Below are 9,813 nucleotides of genomic sequence, written 5' to 3' on the forward strand. Positions count from 1 at the left end.
TTGTTTAGGAGTGATGCAGTAGTACGCCATTCTGCCCTAATACAGTGGCCCAAACATGGACTTTAAACTAAAACCACAGCCTTTGGTCTGAGACAAAACAACAAACACTCCAGTGAGTTTGACGTAAAACGAGGATTGAATTCCACGAAGAGTAAATCAGAGTGTTGTATAGTGGAGGAGTTATGATGCTTGAGGTCTGTTTTTTTTTTTTTTTTTTCAAAATCCCTGGAATCCATTTTCATGTGCAGGGCATCATGAACGTCAATGTAGCAGGACATTTTAAACAAACATCTGGTGGACTCCACCAAAAAAAGTAGATATCCTTCATCACTGGACGTTTCAGCTGGGCATTGATCCAAACATGGTGTTTTATCAACTGGTAATAGACCCAGAAAATACTTGAAATAAATTCCAGTGGGGTGAGATGCAAAGACCATTAGATTGCAGGACTCAAAACAATCTATTCAATGGACGCTCCTCTTGGTCCCCAGCCAGAGTTTTGCTGAAAATTGAAAAGAGAGATCATATTTCTACTATCATAGCTTCTCTGCAACAGTATCCAGAATAGAATTTAAAATTCTTCTCACATGTAAGGCCTTAAATGGCCAAGCTCCATCTTATATAAGAGATCTAATTGTTCCTTATGTCCCAAACAGAGCACTTCGCTCTCAATCTGCAGGTTTACTAGTAAAAACAGCAGACACCCTGTCTACTTTTAAGACTAGGCTTAAAACTTTCCCTTTTGATTAAGCTTATAGACTGGCTCAGGTTATCCTGAGCTATATCTATAGTTATGTTGCTATAGGCTTAGACTGCTGGAGGACATGGGGGACCCCTTTTCATCATCATATATTTATTATCCCATGCAGCAATATTTGTTAGTTCTCTCTCTAATATCTCGTTTTCTCATCATAGTAGTTTCACCTGGTCTGGTCCCGTTTTGCTGTTACACCATCCTATAGAGAAATATGAGCTGTGCTGCTGCCATCAACATTGTTTTTAGATGTTGGAGCTTGGCCTATTTTTTAGTGTTAAGTCCCGTTTCTCTTACTGTGACTAACTAGATGTGCTCTCTTTCATCCTCTGACATGGAAGCCTGCTCAGAACTTGTCTGCCTGGCTGTGTGTTTCCTGGACAGGGCAGCCTGTGGAGCTGGTTGACAGTTGCCTTTTGTATCTTTGCTTCTTTCTGTATGTCTGCTTCTGTCTCCTTGAACCCCAGTCGGCATCGGCAGATGGCCGCTCACACTGAGCCTGGTTCTGCTGGGGGTTCCTTCCTGTTAAAAGGGAGTTTTCCTCTCCACTGTCCCTACATGTATGCTTGGTGTGAGGGATAACTGAAGTGTTGATGCAATCAGCTGGTTTCCCTTGGATAGAAAACTTTGATCCAATCTGGCTGTATCATCTGGTAAATTTCTCTTTAAAGTGCCTTTTAATGACATGTGAATTGGACGCAACATCAACTAAATTTAATTGGTTTACTTCAACCATGAAGAATATCAGAGGAAAGAGTTAAAGAAGTAGAACAAAATGTACTGATTAGTGTATAAATAACTTCACAACTGGTAAAATGGATTAAAATCAATATTATGGCATTTTCCCCTCTATCCTATTACAAATAGAATAGGTTTTTTCTGAGATAATACTACAGTGATAAAGGTTGAGTTTCAATTAGGTATTTCTTCCATAATTATGACCTTATTTTCACACTTTAAGAAAATGAAAGACTTCATTGATGGTGGATTCAAAGGCTCTTGTTTATTTTCAAAGTGTGTATAGAAGCTCAAACATAAACCATAACGGTGCATGATGTATTAGTTCAAAGTGACCCAGAATTTCGCCCTGTGTAAACTTGACACAACATTACATAAGTAGTATGCTGCAAATGTCAAAGAGCACAGCACATGATGCAAAGTAAAGGGGTTGGCTTTCTTGACTTAAAGAGACAGGTCGCAAATTCTGTTCTCCCACTTAAAGACTGTATTAAAAAAAATTATAATGGCAAACATGTAAATCCGTTGCATGTATGAAACATTCAAAGGCTTAATGCTGAAAAAGCTGCAACATTTTATATGTAAATCTCTCACAAAATCTTGCTCCCAATATAGAAAAACGGATCACAGAGGATAATTTTTACGTTTGACACATCATGCACACACTATCCATCCATTTTGCACATTTTTTTACTCATTATAAACTTTAAAATGAAAGCACACATCTATCCCCTGCCCAGAGTATAAAATCTAGCCGTCACAAAAAGGTACAACACCCCCACCCCCACATATTACAGAACAGTCTGGAATGCCATGCATAATAATGAGCAGGTATATGATAAAGCTAAACAGGATAAGATATATAAAATACAACACATTCTCTGTGATACAGTGCAATACCTATGTGTTTGCATAAACTGCCAGGCCACAGTAACGTTGCATGAATGCTGATCCAGGACTTCAAGTATGGCACAAGAAGTATTAAAATTCTAAATCAGCAGCACTGCTGTAGATTTATGCACATTTTTCTGTGTTTGTAGATTAAATGCTGGAAGTAATTTTGAGAGGTTTGCTCTCATTTTGTCGGCTTTATGCACCAGTGGACTAGGATATTGTGAAAGTCTTTCCCCTCAGCTGTCCAGACTGAGGGAAAAGTCCAGACTTTGAATTACCATTGATGTCTATCATTAAAAAAACGATAGAGGAGGATAAAAGAAGCGTTCCAGTTGAGTTTTTTCAGCATAGATTTTAAAATACAATTACATCTTGCACTGAAAAACCTCAAAAAGAAAGGGGGGGAAATTCAGTCATCCAGCACTTTTTCTGTCTTAATATGTATATTAACTGCAGTGAACAATTTTTAAAACAGACTTTAAATAACTCAAAATGAGATGAAATGATCCGATACATGGATTGGATCCAATATATAGGTATATTTTTACTGTTCAAGCAACTTTACTCTGATCAAAAACAGAGATGTTTTTTTAAGTTAACGTCAGTTTTCCAGGCTAGCTGTAGCAAAGTTAAGAAAAAGGCAGATGTCTGCCGGGTTAAACGACTCCAATTATGAAAAATGTCATATCCATTTATGCAAACTTTATCTCATAAACCATTAAATCATGGTCTCATTTTTAAAAGTTATTCAAATAGATGTCTGGAAGTTTTACAAAAGAGTGTTAGCTTGTTTTCCATCAAAATGATCTGTTTGAACACAAAGTGAACAACAGGACTTTTTTACCTTAAGTTTTACATTCAAATCTTTAAAGTGCCAATTTTTACTTTAGATGAATACAGCTTCAGTAAAAAAAAAAAAAATTAATGAGGGCTTATAATTTTTTTCATATAAAGTGCTATACAAAAGTTTGACAAAGGCAATATGAAATCACTTTAACTTTCAGCCCTGCTCTAGCTAGCTATTAGCGCTATAACTGATCTCTATTCCTTCAAAAGCAAAATGCAGACAATTATTTATTGTAGAAAAGACATTTACATTTTCTTCTTACTAAAAGCGACTTAAAATTAGCTGTACTTTTAATTTATAACAGAGACTACTGAGTCGCAGAGCGCTGGAGGCGCTAATTAGCTAAACAGCTAATAGTAGCGCATCAAAAACTGACAGTGAAAAACCTCAAAAAATTTTTTAACAAAATGCTTTTATTAGAGTTTGAAAAAAAATATCAAAAATGGGTAAGACATTTTAAAAATTAGAGTGCTTTTACTACAACTCTAGAACTCATGGAAGAGATGTGCGGCCTATAAACACATTTTACATGCGTTAAAAAAAACATACATGTCATAAAGCCCCAAATAGGTGTTAAGTATTCTTTTTAGAGGGAGAACTCGTAAGCATTTCAAACGCGAAGGCTTAATGCTAAAAGAAAAATCCAGCATGTGAAGAATTATCGTCTTAAAAGAAATCCTAATCCCTTTAAACCCAACGTTATGTTAAAGTCAAACATTTTTCTGTGAATTACAAAAAAGTGCTGCAAAGAGTAAAACGTCTTAGACCCGACCAATAATTTGGTTTTATTCCCATGTAATTGATTTGCATTCCTTCAGGTAAAAAAACAAAATAAAATGGCACCCAGAGTGAGCAAGGCTATAATAAGTAAACCATGTTCATTTGGCGAAACAAGCAACAAAATTGGCACATTTCTGATTCAGGCACTGGAATGACTAGTCCGTTTGTTTTAGGATCAGAGGGCCTCAACGGAAAGCAGCCTGGAGAAGAGGAGAAGCAGAAAGAGGAAAGGCACTTGTAAAGAAAAATCAGGGAATACTGGGCCAGGAGCTGCAGCGGAACGTGCTTCATCTAGTTCCCTCGTTTCTAGGCAAACATGGTCAGGGTAATCCACTAAAGAATGAGGAAAACAGGAAATGAATCACACATATCTTAACAAAAATGAGAAATATCAATCAAAATGTTCTTTTACCTGAAAGAAGTTGAGGGATATTTCCCCGTCCCCATCCGTGTCCATGTTTTTAAACGTTTCTGTTGAAAGAAGAGTAAAAGAAGTCAATTACGTCTAACATTTTTTTTTCTTTGTTTGTTTTTAGTGAAAAATAAACTGAAAAACGGATCATGTTCTTCTTTCTGGGAAAAAGTGAAGCAACTTTCCCTGGCAACAACTTTAAAACCACAGGGATAGAAACTAGGCTTACTGAACATGGTCTCCAGGCGGACCAAACATGTGACAAAATTGTCAAAGTCGATATTCATGTCTTCCTCGGTATAGCGCAGGATGATCAGCTGGAACAGGTGGTTATTCAGCTTGAAACCTAAAACGAAAGAGGATAAATGGCACAATAAAGGGTTAAAATGTGCCTGACCTCAACACAGAGTTGAGTTTTTTCCCCCTCTTTTCTTTCATTAAAGTTTAACAGAGAAGTACCTGCAGATTCAAGGGCCATCCGCATCTCATAGGAGTTCATGGTGCCTGATTTGTCCAAATCAAACTGTCTGTATATAGTCTGGTATGGCAGAAGCAAATGGAGGCAGGGGGACAGAAAAATATACATTAAAAAGCAGACATAATAGTAAAATCAAAGTACCGGTAAATAGAGTTTTCAAAACACAAATTTAAAGGAACTTCAACACTTTCATTGTTAGGCACAAATTTTCATCATTTGTTTTTCATACCCTGTAGCACTGATGGATGAGAGTCTGAAATAGATTGGTTTATTCTGCTAAATACAAACACCATTTCATGGAAAATCTTAATAATTTGATCTTCATTCCTTGTTATGCTTGTAAGGCTTGTATGCACACAAAAGGTAAACAAACAAAAAGCCCCCCCCCCAAAAAAAAAAAAGAAATCTCTTCCTAGATTTCCTTAAGCTAACCAAAAAGTCTCATTTATGGGGTCTGGAAATACATTCACTGCTCTTAACCCCCATTTTTTTATTTTATTTTACCACAAATCTCCATGTATTTGGATAATTTTTTATGATCTACCAACAGAAAGTATGCAAGAAAAGTATTAATCATTGAAGTGGCTGGAAGAGCAGCAGAGACCCTCAACTCAGGTGGAACCATCGTCTAAAATCCATTATTGGAGAAAGAAGAAAAAGAAAAACAAGATTCTGATGTTTTTATGTTTCCCTCTTATATCAATTGCAGAATGCTCTGTGAGGAGGAAAACTAATCCTTTCAGTAATCCTGAACAACTGCTGTGAGACATGATAGTGGAAGCATCATGCTGTGGGCATGTTTCTAATAAAGCAGGGCAGACACTGTGCAATATTTTTAACCGTTGCACGGAGCCACAGCTCAAACTGTACGACAAAACAGCAGTGTGTAAAAGTTCACTATGTATGTTCTCACACATAGTATGTTCTTCAATCTTTTTTTCCAGACCTTACGATTTCTCATCGGGAGGTGGTCGTGAGGGGCTAATGGCCCCTCGTTACCCCCAGTATGCTACATGACGCACGATGAGGCTGAAACTGAGCCAAATCGAAAAGTTCTCGCAAGACTGGAGAATTGGCACGAAAAGGGCAACAACAACAAAAATACAAATCGTAATAGTAGTGCTAGTGAAGCTGGTCAGAGCTGAGGAGACGATGGATGGAACTGAATTGAAGACTGTCCTGGAAGACTTGCAACTGAACAAGAGCCCTAAACATACAACCAAAGATGCAATGGTCTGGATTTAAAAAAAAAAAAAATCAACTAAATACCCTCTAAATAAAACTCTGATTGGTACTTGGATTTTTTTTTTTTATCAAGGAAAAACTAGTTGCATCTAGTAAACTAGTCAAGATTGGATCTACATTTGCAAACTCTGTATAGAAATAACCATTTAGTTTTAGTTGGAGCTGCATTGTTTTGCCACAGTAACAGAGGTATTCCAAATTTTTTTTTTTTTTTTAAATCCACTGGAATTTCTTTTTTTTTTTGGGACAGGCACATTTTTACTATTTTGGAATGCCTATGACCTGGATGACTGAGAATCTTCATCAGCATAACACAGCATACCAGGGCACCATATGTCCCGATTTAAAATTATTATGCAAGTTTTTCTTATCTATTAGATCCAATTTTCATTAAAAAAAATCTAAATTATGGTTGCACAATTCATGCGATATGAATGCTTTAACAATCCACTGTGTATTACATTTGATTCCTAGCTTTTGCCATTTAGACCAGTGATTTAGTCAATGGTGCTGAATCTCACCAGGTATCGTCGGATTTTTTCCCAGAGAACATGGAACTCCGTCAACCCAAGCTTCCCGCTTCCGTCCACCTGAGTTACAAAGTTCAGGAAAATCTGGGATTTTAAAAGGTGTAAAAAAGAAAACCAAAGTTCCAGGCAGCTTAATCCACCAAGAAAGAAAGAAGAACTCCAGTTTTCAAGGATACGTCCATGAGGTTTATCATACTGCGACAAGCTTCTTTAGAAAAGCCATCTGTCTTCAGGTCCTGATCTGGTAATAAAAAATGAGAGTGGGATAAGATATATGACAGGAGAGATGCAGAAATATAAAATAAAAATGCCTTTTTCCCAAAAATCACTAACGTTTGGATATGATCCTGTTCAGGATGGTCTGAAGTTCATTGAGGCTGATCTCCATGTCCTATTGGACCAGAAAATTCAGATGAATTAAACAAGGTTTTCACAGCAACAAATATTGGAAGAACAAGCTAAAGAGTTTTATAGTGAGCTTACAGGTCCTGCCAGCTGCCGGAAGAGATTCTTGAAGCTGGCATCAATCCGGCTCTCATCAACTGTAGGCTGAGGCACAAACAAACACATTAATTAGACTTTATAAAGTACATTAAATAAGTTTGTAGTTTAATGTATTAAACACATCCTCCCACCTCTTCAGGAAGGTTTGCAACGACTTTATCATCAAGCTCCCTGACAGCAAAAGAGGAAACATTTGTTATTTCATTTTGATATTGGCAAGACACAATTCAGAAAAACCTGAAGCTGAAACCAGAATTCATTTATGAAATAATTTAGGTCGTTTAACATGGTAAAAATGTCAGTTGAAGAAAAACCTTAATTCTTGGATTTAGCATTTTTCCCCTCTCATTCCCCAACCTAATTTCAAAATGCAAAAGCAAACATTGTGCAATTATTTTTAAACATCATATTAAACTGATTTCAACTGAAACATGGTAAAAACAGATCAATCCCATTAACACAAATATCCTACATAGTTCTATTTAGCAGTACAATTATTACTATTAAAAAAGGAACCTAAATTGGAAAAACGTTGGAAAAAGCTCACCTCTGCTTTAAACCCTAATAAGTTGCGTCATGCCTTAAATTCTTGTCTATTTTGATGCATTATTGACATCTTTAATTTGGCTTCTGACAGCAAAAACATTAACTTTTTTATTCAATTGTAAATAAGAGCATTAATTAATTTTGTCTTTATATTTGTTTGTTCATTTGTTGTATATCTAAAGTCTTATTTTAACAGCTGCATGTTACGTCTAATCCAATAAAACATATTTTCTATACAAACCTAATATTCCTTAAAATTATTCGATTTTCTAGTTAAAGTTGTTTTATGTTTTTTTTTCTATTTATTTTATTTAATTTAATTAATTTTTTCATTCTAATGGTTTCTGGCTGCACAAGGACACAGTGGGTAGCACTGCTGCCTTGCAGCAAAAAGGTTCCAGGTTCGATTCCCGACCCGGGGTCTTTCTGCATGGAGTTTGTATGTTCTCCCTGAGCATACGTGGGTTCTCTCCGGGTACTCCGGCTTCCTCCCACAGTCACAAAGCATGACTGTTAGGTTAATTGGCTTCTCTAAATTGTCCTTAGGTGTGAGTGTGTGTGTAAATGGTTGTTTGTCCTGTTTGTATCAGCGTTGAGATGGACTGGCAACCTGTCCCGGGTGTACCCCACCTCTCGCCTGTATACAGCTGGACATAGGCACCAGCACCCCTCATGACCCCACTTGCGATAAGCGTGATGGAAAACGGATGGAAGTTGTTTTATGGCTGATACAATTAAATTATATTCTTCTGTTCTTTTACTGTAGAAATCCTTCCAGTTGTGAGTTTTCAACCCTTCATTTAAAGTCATCCAAGATATAAATTATAAATGCAAACAGCCTAACTGGGAGTCTAAATAGATTAAAATCTTGATGCCAACCGACTCGGTTCATTATATAATAACAGGCACTGGAATGTCAGCTGAATTTCATCAAACTCTTCTTACTCAGAACCAGCAGGTTTTTCAGAGAACACCCTCAGCACAAAGTCTCCTTCTTTATTGGGCTCAAAGGTAGAGGGGACGATGATGTACTCCCCGACCGGCAACTGCAAGCGCGAGCTGACCTCCCTCAGGTTGATGAACTGCTCCGATCGAGCGCTGGAGGCGTGAGTGAGGAAGAAGTCCCGCTTCAGGTGGACCCCCGAGCTCCCCGCATACTAAGAGGATTACAGGTTGCAAAGTATGTTTTATTCCTATGGGCATTTATGGCATGGTTTGAAAAAAAAGATGCAAAAAAGTGACAAAATAAATATTATATATGTACTATAGAAATGTACCTGATCTGGAACCTGTAAAACAAAAAGAAAAACACAAAAAGAATATTAGACATTCAAAAAACAAAGAGGAAACATGATTTGTGTGGACCACCACTGACCTCATACAGAGCAAACCCGATGGTCTCCATATCTTTGCCTTCTCGTCTCTTCTTCCTGCGGTCTTTTTGCATGAGGGCGACCAGAAAGCTACAGTCTGGCTTGCCGGGGGTGTCTGGGTGCTGTAGCATGATCTTAAACTGAGGATTCAACCAAAATGTTGCTGCAGACAAGAGCATTAAAAAAGAATTAGAAATCTTTTAAAAATGTTGCTTCATCTTAATATTAAATAATGACCTGGATAAACATAAAATTTTAAATCTAATACAAATCAGATATCACATATTATTTCTTCAATTAGAGGAAAAGAGTTTGTCATCTAAATCATTGCTAAAGAGAAAAAAAAAGAACAGTTAAACCCGTGAAGCGTGTGTGGATGGAGAGTTTCCAAAAATCTTTTGGCAGCAGAGCATTGTGTCATTAATTGGGGTTTAAATAAGAGTCACTGGTTCACATTCCTCCCAGAAAACAATCCAAACCTTCCCCGCCTCGCTCTACAACAGCTTCTTCTCACCCAAATAATAATGTTCATACATCATACAATAAAAGAACCATTTACTATTCTCCATCTGGTAAATTTAACCCCATGAGACTCTGACGTGACAATATGGAGGTTTAAGAAGAACTATTTGTTTCCTGGATTGTTCGAAGTTAAACTCTCCTCCCTCCATTTCTACCTGATCACTGGTGTCTTCTGCTACCTTCCAGGCAG

General features: G+C 37.1%; 1 protein-coding gene across 2 annotated transcripts in view; it reads right to left on the reverse strand.

Annotated features, from left to right (window-relative positions):
• Nucleotides 1–1,742: 1,742 nt before the first annotated feature.
• LOC107103873 (calpain-1 catalytic subunit-like) overlaps nucleotides 1,743–9,813 on the reverse strand; it is a 48,801-nt gene continuing 40,730 nt past the window's right edge. For both annotated transcript variants that reach the window (XM_015403716.1, XM_015403717.1), the window contains exons 12-23: nucleotides 9,104–9,264; nucleotides 9,006–9,017; nucleotides 8,674–8,885; nucleotides 7,314–7,353; nucleotides 7,162–7,227; nucleotides 7,012–7,069; nucleotides 6,855–6,919; nucleotides 6,670–6,738; nucleotides 4,885–4,963; nucleotides 4,655–4,771; nucleotides 4,426–4,484; nucleotides 1,743–4,346 (exon numbers count right to left, since the gene is read on the reverse strand). In XM_015403716.1, coding sequence (XP_015259202.1) covers nucleotides 4,320–4,346; nucleotides 4,426–4,484; nucleotides 4,655–4,771; nucleotides 4,885–4,963; nucleotides 6,670–6,738; nucleotides 6,855–6,919; nucleotides 7,012–7,069; nucleotides 7,162–7,227; nucleotides 7,314–7,353; nucleotides 8,674–8,885; nucleotides 9,006–9,017; nucleotides 9,104–9,264 — 965 coding nt within the window. In that variant the 3' untranslated portion in view covers nucleotides 1,743–4,319. The remainder of the gene's footprint in view (nucleotides 4,347–4,425; nucleotides 4,485–4,654; nucleotides 4,772–4,884; nucleotides 4,964–6,669; nucleotides 6,739–6,854; nucleotides 6,920–7,011; nucleotides 7,070–7,161; nucleotides 7,228–7,313; nucleotides 7,354–8,673; nucleotides 8,886–9,005; nucleotides 9,018–9,103; nucleotides 9,265–9,813) is intronic.

The sequence above is a fragment of the Cyprinodon variegatus genome, unplaced genomic scaffold (genome assembly GCF_000732505.1).
Source record: "Cyprinodon variegatus isolate N-32 unplaced genomic scaffold, C_variegatus-1.0 Scaffold1550, whole genome shotgun sequence".
In the NCBI taxonomy this organism is placed as follows: Eukaryota; Metazoa; Chordata; class Actinopteri; order Cyprinodontiformes; family Cyprinodontidae; genus Cyprinodon; species Cyprinodon variegatus.